Source organism: Astatotilapia calliptera, chromosome 4 (genome assembly GCF_964374335.1).
Source record: "Astatotilapia calliptera chromosome 4, fAstCal68.1, whole genome shotgun sequence".
Taxonomy (NCBI): domain Eukaryota; kingdom Metazoa; phylum Chordata; class Actinopteri; order Cichliformes; family Cichlidae; genus Astatotilapia; species Astatotilapia calliptera.
The window spans coordinates 21,987,614-22,004,796 of record NC_137425.1 but is presented as its reverse complement, the minus strand read 5'-3'; the positions used below and the strand labels follow the sequence as shown (position 1 = coordinate 22,004,796).

The 17,183-nt window shown below is 40.1% G+C and overlaps 1 protein-coding gene across 1 annotated transcript in view; it reads left to right on the top strand.

Annotated features, from left to right (window-relative positions):
- grapa (GRB2 related adaptor protein a) overlaps nt 1-16,823 on the top strand; it is a 34,425-nt gene extending 17,602 nt beyond the window's left edge. The window contains exons 4-5 of the mRNA XM_026165455.2: nt 2,966-3,134; nt 15,540-16,823. Of these exons, the coding sequence (XP_026021240.1) occupies nt 2,966-3,134; nt 15,540-15,725 (355 nt within the window). The 3' untranslated portion in view covers nt 15,726-16,823. The remainder of the gene's footprint in view (nt 1-2,965; nt 3,135-15,539) is intronic.
- The last annotated feature ends 360 nt before the right edge of the window (nt 16,824-17,183 follow it).

The following is a 17,183-nucleotide window of genomic DNA, read 5'->3' as shown; positions in this document are numbered from 1 at the left end:
CTGAAAATAATAATAATTTTTAATTTCCTGAAAATAAATTTTCTCTTTCAAATTTCAAACTACCACTGAGAAGGATGTAGAGGGTGCAGAATAACTTCAAATATTACCTTCTTTTCTTCTTTTCTTCCATCTGTTTTATGTGTTTAATTGTGCTTTACATTGTTGTGAATCCCCTCGAGGGAAAGTCCGTGTTGAGCTCACATCCTGTTTTAAAATCTTCTCGTCTCTGTTCACCTCTCACAGCACCCCTTACTTATTTTGACTTCGTTATCCAGCAGGGGCTTATTGTGTGATTTGCTACCTCAGACAAGCAGCTGCTGCACAGTTGCAGAGCTGGTGGCAGTTACAGAGCCCCACCAGTAGGGTGCAGCAGAGGGCGCCAGACACCTTGGGAGATTATTGGGGCTGATGAAGATTACTCTGACAGAAGACCACAGTTTTGTGCTTTGTGTGTGTGTGTGTGTGTGTGTGTGTGTGTGTGTGTGTGTGTGTGTGTGTGTGTGTGTGTGTGTGTGTGTGTGTGTGTGTGTGTGTGTGTGTGTGAAGCTGAATTAAGAAAGGCAATGGAGACAAAGTGAGATAAAGAGAGAAAAGTTAGAAAGAACTGATATTAAGAGGTGATTGTCTGCACTGACAGCAATGATATGGCAACAATATGACAATAATAAAAAATAAAAAAATTGTGGCCTTTAAGTAGCAGTTCATGAACATTACCACCCCAGCATTGGTCTAGGAACACTACAGCTTAAAACACAGTGTTCGTGTGTTGCCAGAGGGGCACAGACAGATCTATTTGTAAGAGTCCCCGAAATTAAATGTAATTAAGACCCGATTAAACATTAATTCAAGGTGAAGTTGTGTTTGTTGCTTCTGGCTGTTCAGAAATTTTCCTCAGAGTTTATTCACCAAACCTCAAACCCTCGCACAGGGTACCAAAATAGCTGAAGCCAACCAGACCTGTGGGCAAAATAAAAGCACTGTTGGTCATACAGAATGAGTTAATATTCACATGCTGGTAGGCTGTCATTTTAGAAAGACACATTTGATTAATTTAATATTCCTGCAAAATAAAATCCTCAGTTTTGGGAGTCAGATCGTGAGAGGAGAGAAACAAGGACACACAGGCTGGAGAAAAAGAGGAGGCAGAGAAAGAAGGGCAGGGTGGAGGTGTAGCTGAATGCCATCCAGTCATAAGGGAGCCAGCTCTGCTTGTTCACAGGAGCACAGTGTCTGAATAGAGAAAGGAATTCTGGGTGAAAAAAAGCCGATGCTCATTTACTTTCCGCGAGCCTGGAGCACGGCCAATCAGACGCGATTCAGAAGGAGCCGAGCAAGGTTAAACCACAAATCCCCCCAAAAAGAGATCCCACATTGTGCTTTTTCGCTTATTAGGATGCATCATTCAATGGCGGTATTTCCATCCACACCGATGACGCTGCGCTAGAAGAGAAACGGGAGAGAGAATGTTGGCTCTCTCTTTAACCACCGACGTGATATTTTAGCAATCATTAACATAACATTAACACACACACCTACTCTGCGATGTGTTTAGAAATATGGGGGTGTTGCACTGATTTCCGCTGCATGTTAGACGCAGTTATGTAACCATGTAATCACGGTGAGATGTCCAGATTTCTAAAGATAAGCTGGGAAGTTACTTAGCAACCACCACAGACCAGGACAAGGGGAGCAGGTATGATTGTCAATGAATGCTGGCCAAACTCTTCTAATTATAACAACAAGGCAAAGCTCTTCAACACCTAGGCTATTTTTGTTTGTGTCACTTATGGCTTTATTTTATTATTATTTGTCATTTGCTTTGCTTGGCTTTGATCAGAATCTGTCTAAAAATGTTGCTGATTTTGTGCTACAAAGCATCTAAACCACATTTATTTAAATTTAAAGGGTATTGGGTTTATTTGACATGAGACTCACAGAGCAGTCTGTGAAAATGTCATTGTCTGCTTTTATGAATTCTGAGAAACTGACTGTGTTAGATATTTCCACAGTAGTTTGGGTTTCTCTTTGTAACAGCTTGTCTGTTTTCACATTATTTCAACAGCTTTAAGTCAACCCAGGGTCCTGGGATTGGACTCGGGCACAGCTTCCGGCTCAAAATGAAAAACACACCAGGTTAATTCTGCCTGTGCGAGGACACGACACTCTTACGGAAGAGACTTGTAATCTCAAGCGTTTCTCTTGCTTATACGTATAATACCAAGCAGAGGTCACTCCACTGATTTTAGAGGCAAATTGAAATGCACTAAATCCATTGTCCAATCAGCAGCTGACATCTGGGAGGAGGCTTTGCAGGCTAAACATTAAGACTATTAAGAAATAGTTGGTCCAGATGTACTGTAAGACAAAAAGAAATAAACTAAAAGAAAAATAAAGAGACCTTGTGATTGACAATAGAGTACATGATTAAAAAGCAGGATTATTCAGCCATGATTCCTACAATAGACCTTAAATTGAGCCCAAGCACCGTCAACACAGTTAACAAGTCACCGTTTTGTTTCCAAATTATTTCTGAGAGTAAATGACCCGTGTTGTTGCAGATATATATATATATGCAATTTGTCCCATATAAACAATAGTAAATATTCAAACTTTTAATGAGATTTGGGAATTTTGCCCAGTGTGTTTTATAGATTTCATTTCCATGAAGTTTAATCCAATAAAGGGAAACTGGCTGTGGCAGTGATTCTCAGTGTTTGTGAGCATGGAGCCACTGCAGGGTGGTGTTGTGGATGACCAGGGGAGAAAGAAATGAGCAAAATTAAGATTTATCAAGAGGAACAAAATAAGGATTTTCTCACGATTTTGTATTTTTTTTAGTGTTAGTTAACAAAATGGCAAAAAAATGGAACTCATTAGTTAAGGTATGCTACTGCGAGGAAACACATATCCTCATAGATACTCAGTTTTATGATCGTTTGCATCTCTTTGTTTACCTGCTTTGCAGTTATGGGGATCATGTTCAGCATTTCAAGGTACTGCAGGATCGCTGTAGTCAGTACTACGTGTGGGACGAGGCGTTCTCCTCTCTGAACGAGCTGGTGGACTTCTACCACAGCAACAGCATCGCCAAGGAGAGGACGGTCTTTCTGAGAGACCCCGAGCACTTCGCCAGGGTGAGTTTCTTTTGATTTCATGGTTTTCTTAAAGCAATCTAAAATAAAATTTAAGTGGGGAAGCTATAACCTGATTTTTTTTTTTTTTGTATTTGTACTGTAACAAAGTAAACCCTCTAAACTGATCTAATCAATCAGTTTTCAGCTCAATCTGCTCATTGTAGGTCTCCTTCTATGGTCATTTCAGGTGAGATAAGGAGGTCTAGCTTGCTAGCACTGGATTCTGATTGTGAAAGCCAGGTGAGGAGCTACCAATCAGATTAAACTGTGCTTTAAGGGAAGGGTGGCCTTAAAGAGGCAGGAGCTAAAACTGTGACTAATGCAAATGTGTTCCAGTGGAGTCCTAGGAGAAAAATATACAGTAGAAGTAAAAATGTACACAAAAGTCTCCCTTTAAACAAACAGTTTTTAAAAGCAACCTGAATATAATTTATTTGAAATGGAATATATTAAATTAAACAAAAATTAAATGTACCTAAATCACCTAAAAAAAATAAATAAAAAAATCCCTATGCATTTTTTAATCCCATTATCCTTATGAGTGTCCTCACCAAACCATTTAAGACACATCTGTTCTTGCTGTCATCTGTCTCTGTCTCGTTCCTCTTCCCTCCGCCGTACTCCCATACATCATGTTAACTATCAGGCGAGACACAGTAAATTATCCGGTGCTTATCAAATCAGTACGCCTGGACAAACATAACAAGCTGAGTATTCATTTTTCATTTGACTCGAAGGCATAACCTGTCAATCTAATGTAGCTGATAACTATGGGAAAAACTCCATATGTGGAATTTCTGGAGCTGCAACTGCATCGGCGGAGTTTGATGTTTGACGTAGAGGTGCAGCTTGTAATGAAACATCACAGAGCAGCCGCCAGTTTGGAGCAAAATCAAATCAGTCATCTTAGACAGCGTGCCAGACGGACTGAGCACAGCAGTGTTAAAGGAAACTGATTTTCTAAAAGGCAATTCTACGCATTAGTCATGAGGTAGCTACATATCAAATTTGGGCATATTATTACTTTACTCCATAATTCAATCACCCGATCAGTCTTAGGTGGATCACACTCTATGTAGAGTGTGATATGTAGACTCCAAAAGACTGCACACGATAGTGATATACTACAGCTGTAAACCAGAAGCACAGCCCAAGCATTAGTAGTACTTTATTTGATTTTTAGTATGAGAAATGACAGTTAGTTCCTGAGAAGGCGTCATCATGGGAAAAGCTGCTGTTGTTGTTGTCATTATGTAGACAAGCTCGTATTGCACAGTAACTACTCCTGGGAGCGGCAGGCAGTGCCGCACCCGCAGGCGAACCCAGTTGCACCGAAGGGATTTGATCCACAGCAATCCCGACCTGACAGCATGTTTGTGTCACTGTAACACAAACCACAAGCTAATACTTCATATAACATCATATTCACTTCTGTGGTTTCAGCCCCGAGATTTGACCTCGATTCATCGGCGAACAGAACGATCAATTTAGTGCAGTCATCTGCCAGTGTTAGCTGTCACATGGAGATCATGTTTCATTTACTACACTGACAAAAATTATAATTCTCAAAATGAAACCGAGGAATGTCTGGCATTGCTGGATGCGTGGTTTTTGTCTTAAGTCGTTCTTTTAGTCAGCCTCCTGTCTTCATGGTTTACTCCTGCTACTCTGTCAGCTGGCTGTTATTGTACATCACAAAGTCCCCAGTTTCTTTTAAACAAACAAAAAGTCATTTACAGTACTGTGCAAAAGTCTTGTATCTTATCATTTTCATTTGCTTGTTAAGCTGCTTAAGACAATGTCAGAATTTGGTGTTTTATGTTGTATTATCGTGCATGTCGCATGTTTTAATTAAATGCTTGCACCTATTTGTCATTTTCCTAATAAACTATAAAGAAACGAGGGCTAGTTTGAGACTTTTGCGCAGTACTATATGTTATTTTAAATAAATAGGGTTTGCTGTTTTTCTTCATTTGTGCAAAATTATGTTACACAAAAAGTCCTGCAAAATGCATAACATGTAACTCACTCAGACTTCTGAATGGAGTCCAGTATTTTACAATCATATGAAGCACAGAAGAAGCCAAAGGCATAAGCTTAATGTGCCCTGGATGAATTTCTCAGCTGGATTTTTAGCACAGACTTTCTTACTTATTCCAGCTAGGGAGCCATAACGTCATAAGAGTAATATCAGTGCAGTGTAATTTCCAGATCCTGTATATTTAAAATAAAAGAGTCACAATCAAGATGGGCTTGATCTTAAGTCATTTACATGAGCACTTTACACTTTTCTCATTTTGGGCTCGATGGGAGTCGAGGATTAACAGAATGTGACAGGGTAAATTTTGCTCACATCACTCATTGAAATGGATCTCATCATATGTGGTTACTTAGCCCACAGCTCAACTGAGTATCAGTTAAGAATCAGTGCTTCAGATGGCCTACAGATGATGTTGAAGTTTGGATCGTTTAACCTCAAGAAGTTGGATTTTTCAGTTTTCTGCATGTTTTCTTTTGATTGTAGATGATAGTGGTGATAAAGGTTTAATTGCAGTTTTTATGTTAGAAAATGCAAGAGCTCCCTCGTACTCTGTGTTTACAGTACATGCACAGACAAATTTTGCCATAGAGCTGTCTCATGTTTTCTTTATTGACTTAATAATGTTTTTAATACCCCAAATAAGAAGACATGATCCTAAAGCAACTCTGGAGCAGCTTAGAATTACATCCAAGCTTTATCCTTAATGCTGCCATCTGTTTTCAAAGCACCCTTGCAGATGGGATCTGTTTGCGACCGCTGCTTTCACTGCCTCGGTTCGGTTCACCTTTGAAATCAAACCTTTCGCCTAACGATCAGCTCTGTGAAGTGCCAAAAAAGAAGCAGAGAGGTGCTGACATCCGAGGTGGTGGCCTGCAGATAGCCAGTCACTGCTGCTCTGTGGTGTTTTGCAGATGATCAGAGAAGAAGTGATGTTAGTGGCCAATGAGTCAGTGCTGTTATTACAACTAAAGGGAGGCAGGGAATAAACAGACACACATGCACGAGTGTATTTCAGGCAAGGTAGCAGCACATTGTAGTTCTCGCCCTCCTTTCTCCACGTTCCTTTTATGTTCTGCTTGAAGTAATAATAGCATCCTTACTGATCCAGCCTGGAGAAGAACGCCTGCAGTAATATACTTTATGTCACCACAAAAAGAGAGAAAAAGATTATTAGCCTTAACCCAAAGTAAAACCACCAGAATCGTCACTAAATTATTTTAAACCATCGTTAAAAAAAGGAAATGTCTGTTTACTAAAGAATAAAATACACCTTTGCACTTATAATTTACAGGATTGACACTAAAATGCACTGACTTCTGTGTAAAAGCTAACTCATACTCAGTGCCTTAGCTATACGAAGGTTAACTGAGCTCATGTGCATGGCCACCCCTCCAAATTTGGAGCCGATGTGGATGAGAGGACCCGCCCAGTACTACCTCAAAATCATCCAGGTGTCTGCCATGCTTACTCTGATATGAAGAAACCTGAGTGTCCTATCAGTCCCACATGCTAACGGTAGCTCCCTATTGATCGTGGAACTTGTTAACATGACCTTAGTTGCCTGGACAGCAGGCTCCAAGGAAAGATTGTTTTAATAGGCTAGGGTAACCTGTAAGGGCTATTTGCTCTGATAAAGAATAATACTTTGACTTCTACCTTTACTGTTTAACAAAAGGTTAAAAAGTGGATGTCCACAAGTTAGACTTTAATTGTGGGACATTTTATTAAAGACATTTAGCAAGAGCAGCTGACATCACCCAACAGGAAAGCAGCTGGGCATTCAGTAGAAAAATTATGTAAACCAAAATCCTTCTGAATGAACCATTTAACACGGCAAAAAAAGCGCACACAAAAAGCCAAAATTTACAAAATGTATGCATATCTGAGTCGTGAAGATGATGCATTTGATCGTTGTGATGATGTGCTTTTGGAGTAGCTGCTTCTAGATTTGTTGTAGTTTGTCTCATGGAACAGGAAACCTTCAGATTTTTTTTTCATCCTAAAAAAAAGTCTTTTTTTTGCAAATTGAGCTCCTGATTAGTTGCATCATGGCTGGTCATAAAACCGTTCAGAGCGTGCTCCAAATCACTCGGGATGATGCGCAGTGCATTCGTCTCTCTGTGCAAGTGCAGCTGGAGCAGGTGTGAAGTGATGAATTTAGCTTTAGGCAGTTATGGTGGTACTTAAACGGAAGATGGCTACAGCCATCCCCCGGGAGACTAATAAACTGTATGACCTAAATACTGTGATAATTGAATTCTCTTTAATGCGAGTGAATAGCACATGAAAACAACACCAGGTTTTGTTTCTGAATATTTCAGTTTTCTGAGAATTTCTCATGCTCATGCACAGGAAGCTTAAGGCTACACCAACGACACCACCACAGAGGAGGTGGTGTTATGTTATGACTTCTGGCTTTGTGGTTTGGGCAGAAATAGCACAAAAAGGATGACTGTCCTCTCTCCATCTGCTCAAACGGCTCATTCAAAAACACACTTTTGGATCCACTTGTGTGCAGTGACTTCTGACAAACTCAAGCTGAAGTGGAATACAAACACAGGAGAAACAAAACTAGGACAGATGCTGCATTCTTGTATTCTTTTATTGGCACTTACTGCTAGAAAACAGCCTGGAGGCTTTAACAAGATGTTTATGGTTGTTAATTTCATTGCTTTTTACACCCCATTTATTCTGTCTCATATTTTACTATGATGACACAGGCAATTTGCCCTGAATTCTCAATGAATATGCAGGTATTAGAGGTCAGCTGTGACTCTTCTGTTACTTTTAAGAATATGGTTAAACTTAAGAAATAATAGGGCTTATGGAAACCGCCACTGTTCACCCAGCGTCTATCTAAGCATTAGTAGAGCAGCATTACTTTCATGATCAGTGGAGTTTCTACATATTGTACATTTAAGGATCTGTAAAAGCACTTTATGCTAATCCTAACCTTAACTCTTCTTACCCTTCCACCATCAATCTTTTGCATGTAAAGCAAATGTGTTAATCACAACGCCACAGAGCCGATTTAAGGAAATTAAGAAAATTGTTCTTTAAAAACAAAAGAAGCAAATGTAAAATTCCCATAGTTTTGAAAATGCATCTACAAGCTCTAATTTAATGGTTCAACACCCAAAAGAAATTCATTTTACAGTTATGGACATGATTAAAGTCGCTGCAGATTCATTTACTCATGATCGATTATTTCAGCTCTTATCTTCAGGCCACTTCCACTCTGCTATCAGCATTTAGCAGGACCTTCAATATTACTTAAAGTGTATTTTAAATTTGCTCACATACGTGCAGTAGAATAAAAAAAGAAAAACACAAAAATACACATTATCACTACATATGGCTTTCATGGTCCTCAAGTACCATAAAAGACTGTTTCTGTTTTACCAAATAATGTTGTTGTTGTTGTTGTTTTTTAATTTTGTTTTTTCTTTCATTTGGTTCTGCTTAATTTCCTGGTTCTATGATATTATATCATATCTGTTCCATTCATCAGTGACAGGAGTCAGGCACAAAACCAAATTCTGATTGTCTTTATATTACGCAGCATCATTAGTCTCAGGTCAGAAAGTTGCCCCATCAGAAGCAAGCTTATTAAGGGTCCACTAGGACAGTGTTATGTAATTATCTTCCTGAAACATGTGTTCATAATAATAATAATAATAATATATATAAAATGTGGCATGTGTTGGTTGTTTACATGTATGGCTAACCTTAAAAATGCAGTCACTTATTTTTTAACGTATGTAATAGAAAAATATGTTGTACTTATATGACTATTGAACATTTGTACATGTATATTTTCATGATCTGTTTCTCATTATGCTTTTCTCCTCCTTCACCACTGCTCACTCTCCTCCCTCATTTCCACTTCATTGTCTTCCTCCTCACATCAAACCTCATCTCTTGAACTGAAGTCAGGGCTCTACATGCTCATTTATTCCCAATATTGTAATATAGCTAGGCTTGTGTGTCCTAAAAATCACACTTACCCTCTAATAAAAGTTTAACTACATTAATTACAAAGTTTAATTACATTTAATTACTCACATCGCAAGTTCATTCATTAAGTGTCTTTTAACAGCAGCTAACACAAGCTAACAGAAGCTAACAGCAACTAATAGAGACTAAGAGACTCTACTGTAAGCCAAAACAGCAGATGCTAGCTGGGGCAAACACAGAAATGGTCAGGATAACACTAACACTGGCCAACAGCAGCTAACACAGGCTAACAGTAGCTAACAGAGGTTAACAGCAACTAATAGAGACTAAGAGACTCTACTGTGAGCCAAAACAGCAGATGCTAGCTGGGGCAAACACAGAAATGTTCAGGATATCACTAACACTGGCCAACAGCAGCTAACACAGGCTAACAGTAGCTAACAGAGGTTAACAGCAACTAATAGAGACTAAGAGCTCTACTGTGAGCCAAAACAGCAGAGGCTAGCTGGGGCAAACACAGAAACGTTCAGGATATCACTAACACTGGCCAACAGCAGCTAACACAGGCTAACAGTAGCTAACAGAGGTTAACAGCAACAATAGAGACTAAGAGCTCTACTGTGAGCCAAAACAGCAGAGGCTAGCTGGGGCAAACACAGAAACGTTCAGGATATCACTAACACTGGCCAATAGCAGCTAACACAGGCTAACAGTAGCTAACAGAGGTTAACAGCAACAATAGAGACTAAGAGCTCTACTGTGAGCCAAAACAGCAGAGGCTAGCTGGGGCAAACAGAAAAGTTCACGATATCAACAACTCACCTCAGTATTGCAGTCATCAGACAGAAGTGAGTTTCATTCACTCATCAGACTCTCTTCTAAATGTTTTACAGCCTCCTCCAGAGTAAACAGACGTAGACACCAGCTGACTTAAACAGCAGACAGCCTATGCTCACTACAGATAAATATAGAAAGATATAAATAGAGTTGTTTATCCTATAGTGGCCACCTTAGCTAGGATTATGCACTTGAATTAGGAAGAGTAAGAAAACAAACTTCCGTTGGCTGCAGTCCACAGACATCTAGACATCTTTTACACACTGTACCTTTAGGACATGACAAATTAATTCTATATCCATTGCTGTGGAGTTTCGCCCACATACAGCAACAGTGTGACTTTGTTTTGAGAAAAAATAAGTGAAAATAACTACAGTGAAGTGTCAGCTGCTGGTCATATACAGTATCCTTGTATCGTTCTGTGTTTAGCACACTGGCTGTGATGTTGTTGCCCTGTAGGTCACTTTGAATCTGAATCACATCATGCCCCAGAGCCAAAGGTGCCGTGCTTTCCTTACATGGCTATGCAGCCTTTCTGTCTTTCCACACGAGATCACAGCAGCTTAGTCAGTTCTTTATGTCTCCATATGTGTTTACTGTTTTAATTTGAGCTTTAAGGTGTATTTTCTGTGCCTGTCTGTGGAGAGCTTTCCTTAGCATTGAATCTCCATAAACATAATGTATTTCTACAGCCTTCTACTTCTTTACAATTTAATCTGTGAGAGGATCAAAGGTGGGGGGAAAAAAGAGAGATGCAATCATGTAAACACCAGCCGATCATTTCTGCACTGGCTCCATCTGTATCCAGTTATCTTCAATTCTTCTTCATCAGTGGGCTTGGTTTCCCAGTAGGTAGATGCGCAGATTAAAAGCACACATGAAACATTGATATTAGCTTTGGACCCATCTGGCTTTTTCACCGTCAAGCTATATAAAATCACAGTCAGCTGGTCTTCGCGTCTTGGCCTTGGGCATCAACAAAGCTCCAACACCCAGCGTCTTCCACTGGCAGCGTTTGCACACGGTCATACAACTCACGCTTTACTTCTCTTGGGGAAAAGATTGTTTGATGAATGACTTAACCTGGTTATGGTGGCAAAACCATATTTAGGGTTTCTATTTGGGTTTTGATCATGAGAAGGACTCTTAAGCATCTCCGAGGTGCCACTGTGGACAGAATTGTGTGAGCTACAAAATACTCTGTGCCGTTTTTGGAGAAGAAAAAACCCCCAAAGAAAATACTAAATGAAAGAAATTTGCCCTAAAGACCAGTTAACCAGACAACAATATGGCAAACTGGCAAATAAACAGTCTGGCACTTTCTTGTGTATTTGCTCAGCAGCTCTTTCTTCTTTGTGAGCTTGATGTGCACGCTCAAAGCTCTGAAATATTAACAGTATTCAGTATCCACTTCTTCACAGCATCACTTCTTTTTCTTTCATAAAAGAAATAAGAATACAAAGAAAAAAACTGTTCATTCCCCCCTTTAACCATTTAGATTATAAAGAAAGACGAGGTTATGAAAAGATTGTGTTCAGTGTTTCTCTTACTTTTTGTGTTCGACTAAATAGGTCAGTTTCACAGACATGAACCGAGTGTGTTGAACACTTGTGAGTCCTTGAATCATGTTGCACCATGGTGGTTTTGTGTGTGTGTGTGTGTGTGTGTGTGTGTGTGTGTGTGTGTGTGTGTGTGTGTGTGTGTGTGTGTGTGTGTGTGTGTGTGTTGACCCTCCTATTGTTTGGTTTGTCTTCCCAAACTAATTCCACATCAGCTCATTACATGGCTCTTGATAGCTTCTTATCTCAGTATGGCAGAATAGGAAATAATTCTCCTAACACATCCCTTAATATCCTCATGTCCTTGTGTTGCAAAGCCTTCCCTTTTACCCTGGAAAACTTGGACCTTGTGCAAAGGGGCAAACAAGCAGTATTGGAGGAATTTTCGTTGCATTCTGTGCACAAGGGAACTAGCAAAAGCTGTACTGTCAGTGCTCTCTTAGGCGGTAGAGTCAACCCTAATCACAAGGATACATGGATTGTATTTGTCTTTACAAGAGAGAACAAGAATGAAAGGGTTCTTCTTGTGCAACCCACACAAACTAGAAGTCTCGACTAGATCAGTGAAACAATAAATCATAAGACTGTGAGGATTTTATAGATTTGCAGGCCTGATGGATTCTGTCTGGGTTTCTTGATCCTAATCCCACTGTCTAGTTAGTGCATGTACTTGTTTGTAACTGTGTACATGTTTTGTGTGCCTACCGCTACTTGGATGTCATTTTATTGGGCCTTACTCTAAGATAAAGCAGTCCACAATAAAAAAGCCCAGAATTGCAACATAGATATCTACGCACCTACATATAAAAAACAATATTGGTATTCATTGCAGCCTCCCCGCTCCCTCGCAGTTCACATCACATCCACCTTCTTCTGTGGGAGCGCCAGTGATAGCCGGGTTAGTTAAGTTCGAGCCTCTCTCCTTAAAATAGCCACTTTTGTTCTGCCACTCTTAAACTGCTTTTACTTCACGAGTCAGCAGCGATCAGAGGAGGCCGGCGATCGAGGGAGAAGAAAAACAGTACTTTTGTGAACTCAAAGAAAAACATCTTGAGGAAGAGAGAGAAGAATCTGAGGGCTGAATTTAAAGCGGCTCCCCTTGCCCTGGATTGCCATCAAACATCACAGCGACAAGCATTATAAGCGTTGTTTGTTGTTGTTATTTTTAGTGGGCATGTGTGTTTATTACACTCATCATTCTGGACTGATAGCACCTCTCCGTTGCATACCCATCCCTCTGTGTTTTTCTTTTATGACCAAGAGAAACTAAAATCTACCATTTACTCAATTTAAATATCGGATAAAACCCAACGCTAAACAAGGCTTTTGAGGAGAAGAGTGGCGCGAAGTGATTTTCATGCTTCACGAAGGTGCGCATAATGAGAATTTTATGCAAAGCACATGATGTTCATCACCATAAAAGTGTCACAGCAATCTAAAATATCTTGCCTCATTGATATTAACCTGCTGTCAGGTAAGGACAGTCTGAGAATCGAAGGGTAAAGAAAGTGGAATGTGTCAGAATGGTAACTTTAAACCCAACAGGGCCAGATTAGTGGTGTGTCTGGAGTGGGAGTAAGCAGCATGTTCTTTGTTTTTCTGTCTGTTAGGTCCTTTCTAACATCGCTGTGTGTCTGTACTCGCTCTCCCCTTGAAAATATGCCCTACACGCATGGTTTTCTTTAAAGCTTCCATCACTTTCTCAGTATCACAAGTCCTTGAAGCCCTCGAAACAAAACCAGCCACCCATTCATTTTCATCAGTTTCACCTTCAGTTCACCGTCCTATCCCAGCTGTCATAGGACAAGAGAGGGAGTACACCTTGGACTGTACTCCAGTCTAACACAGGAACAACACTGAGAGACAAACAACAAGTCAACAAGTCACATTACATTCATGCATATGGCCAATTTAGCCATTTATCCTAACCCCATGCATGTCTTTGGACTGTGGGAGGAAGCTGAAGTACCATAAGTAGTGTGTGTGATTGGGTGAATGAGAGTTGTTGTAGTGTAGTTGTAGCTGTAGTGGAAGGTGCTATATAAGTATCTGTCCATTAGCATATGCTACTCTTGGATAGATCTAGTTGTTTCCCTGGTCCTGATAGTACTGTATCTAATAAAGAATTTTGCTCTCAGACTGCAGGCTTACTAACAGTTTCTAGGATACTTAAAAGTAGAATGGGGAGCAGAGAATTCAGCTCCCAGATTGGATTCAGGATACAAAGCTCTCATAATCAGGGCTCAGCTACCCCTGAGTCCTCACTTAGATACACTGCAATAGGCCTAGGTTGATGGGTACTTCCCATGATGGACAGTGTTTCTTCTTCATTCAACTCTTTTCACTCTCTAGGTGCTTACACACTACTGTACATGTAATCATTAGTTATTATTAATCTCTCACCCCTCAACATCAGCCGGTCGTAGCAGATGGCTGTCCCTCCCTTAGCCTTCTTCTGGTGGAGGGTTCTCCTGTTAAAAGGGAGTTTTTCCTTCCTGCTGTCACCAAGTGCGTGCTCTGTATGAATGTGTGAATACATAGACTGTTTTTTCATATTTACCAAGACTTATTTAATCTCTTTGGAGCTCGTATTCTTTTTCTTGTTTTGTTTGGCCTCCTGCTTCAAAGAAACTGCGCTCACTTTAAAAATTCACTGTCTAGATTGTGGCTGGTGAATTAAATAATACCTCTCAAAGCCTTTAGGAGATAAGACCAGCGAACCTTATTGACCAACATTCATTTTAAGTTCGTGTAGTGGAGAAATTTCCAAACTAGCCCTTGTAAACTGTGTGCTCTATTTTTTTCCTATAATCTTATATCCTGATGATAAGCAGAAAACGCACTGGTATGTATAAATATTACTTTAACATAAAGAAAGACATATTTTTGGGAGTCACTGATAAAAAAACAAAGGTAACCCAAAACTGGCTGTGATATTAAATCAGCATGAAACATCTGTCTTTTGCAGGACATTAAGTTGATTTGGTTTCTGCAGCCATCTAAACGTAGCGAGATAAACACGTTAATAACTCTACAACCCCCTCATTTGACGAGTAACATATTTGACCGTCACATGCAAATAACACCATGCTGCTACAGCGTAACCCCACTGAATACTACACACATTGCACCGGTGTGTTATGACTCATTTTATGTGGGAGATGTTGGATTACAGAAGCTTACTGCCTCCTTTCCAGCTTTTAAAAATAGAAAAGTAGCATTCATGTTCTTTGTTTCTGGATTGAATTGGTAAAAAAGAGCTTCATTGACATTTGACATGTGGTGTCTTTATATTGTGCGATGAAAAGGCCTCATCTCTCATTTTCTAATACAGGGATGTCAAACTCATTTTACATCGTGGGCCACATGCAGCCTACTTAAGCAGGCCAGTGAAACTCCCCTTTCTGTGACTGTACAGAAGTTTAACTGCACATTTAATCTCAGAGATATTTTAATTTAAGAAAAAGAAGTTCAGTCATAATAGTTTGTTATATCAGTGAAAGAAGACTGTCATTATGACTCTTTGGACTTTAAAGTGTAAACTGACAGAAAGAGTTCTGGTAGCTCACTTGTCCACACTATAAAAAAACAACAACAACAACAACAACAACAACAACAACAACAACAACAGTAATTTTCTACCTGTTTTTTAACAGAGGCTTCTGTAAATGGCAAATGTGTGGTTGAAGAAAAATATACAAAAAAATCTTTAAAAAATTCAGAATACAGAAATTCTTTCATTTTAAAATTTTGTATAATATTTGCATTTATACTTTATACTGGAGTCTTTGTTGGGCCAATTCTGGCTTTAAGGTTCACTTCCCCGGGCTAATGTGTAAATCTTATATAGCTTGATAGCTGTCTCCAACACAGGGGTGGGTTACTTTTAGTATTTTCTTTGACGCTATTAACTGGGTATTAACTTACTGTTGTGATGAAAATGTGTGATTAACTCTCTTTTTTTTTCCTCCTCCCCTCCCTCCTGTTCCCTCTCTCCCTCCTGACCCACAGCGTTCCCATCATGCCCAAGCTGTCTTCGACTTCACCCCGCACCACCCGTCCCAGCTACGCTTCCTGCGTGGTGATGTCATTGAACTCATTGACTGCTCTGATTCGGTGCGCTGGAGGGGCCGTTGCCATGGACGCGTGGGCTACTTCCCTCCAGAGTACGTCCAGCCCATTTATCACTGCCAGTGACCTGACCTCGTGTCAAACAAGCGCACGGCCATTCCTTCGGGTTCACCGACGAGCCATCCTGAAAGACACTCACGCTGCTCCCCCGCTCTGCACTCGCCCGTCAACTTCCTGGAGCAAACGACGGAGCTACCACCGAACGACCCGTTCCCTAAACTGATTCCTCCCAATGCCCCCCTGTGATGTCGCCCTTTAAATCAGCCTTTGCTGCAGGCTCATCTGATCATCTGATCCTGAAGACTCCACTTTCTCCTCCGATCCAGACATGGACCTTTACACTGTGGAGAACTCTCACATATATTCAAAGTCATACATACTCCCAGTTATAATCATTTATTACAGCTTACCATCTCTTTTAGAAAAGTAACACACATAAACACTAAACTGAGGGGAAAAGTGTGTGGCCCATGAAAACTCCTGAAGGAAGGGCAGGCTTGCTCTCTGGCTCATTTACTCCAGTATTTTGCCATCCTTTTCACCAGGAGCTGGACAGAAAGCCATTGTGAGTGTGAACACTTAGAGGATACTGACACAGCAGATTCCTCTGTCACTGAGCTGGTGTGTGTGTGTGTGTGTGTGTGTGTGTGGGGGGGGGGGGGGGGGGGGTGTCTGTACAGGTGTAAAGCTGCAGTCTTTACATACATACATGCATGTTGTGTGACGATGAGGGAGTGAGAAGTGTGTTGATTGTGTTGATTGTATCTGTGTGCGCGTATATATGTGTGTGTGCGTGTGTGTGTTTGAGCGTGCTCAGTGGACCAGTGAAAGGAGTTACTGTGTTACAGTGTGACAGTAAGACGAACACTGCCCCGACATCGCTTTGTTAATACAAAAAAAGAAGAAAAACGCGCTGCTTAAAATGTAACATGCTCAACTCAATTTACTGATCAATCGTTTGTTCTTGAGTATTTATTCTTATCCACGTGTGATCTTAAAATACATATACTGCAAGTGAATTTAAACATTGTATACATGTTTTGCTTCTGTTAAAACTGTTGCAGTTGCTTAAGAGGAACAAACTTCATGTGACTGACAGCAAGAACTTGGATCGGTCTTCCTTATCCTGTAACAAAATCATTGAAATAAAGTGATACATTCACATCTTTGAGCCCTGAAGCTTGGACTTTATTTGGTATTTACTGTATCTGCTTTTAGTGTGTATTTTACAATGATCTTGTGTTCTTTTTAATGAAAAGGTCACATGTGCCATAATTTGCTGTGATCTTGATCAGTTTTGTTGGTGCTATTCCCCCCCCCCCCCTTTTTTTTTTTTTTTATAATCAGTTTTATCCTGAAGTTCCCTCTACCAAAGCCATTGGAGCACTGCTAATCTCACAATCCCCCAAACCATTTAATTAAATGGTCAATTAAATTTAACAGATTTAATGTACTTGTACTTTGAGTATTTCAATGTTATGCTACTTTCGGCTTTTACTTTAGATTACTCCATATTTTGAATGC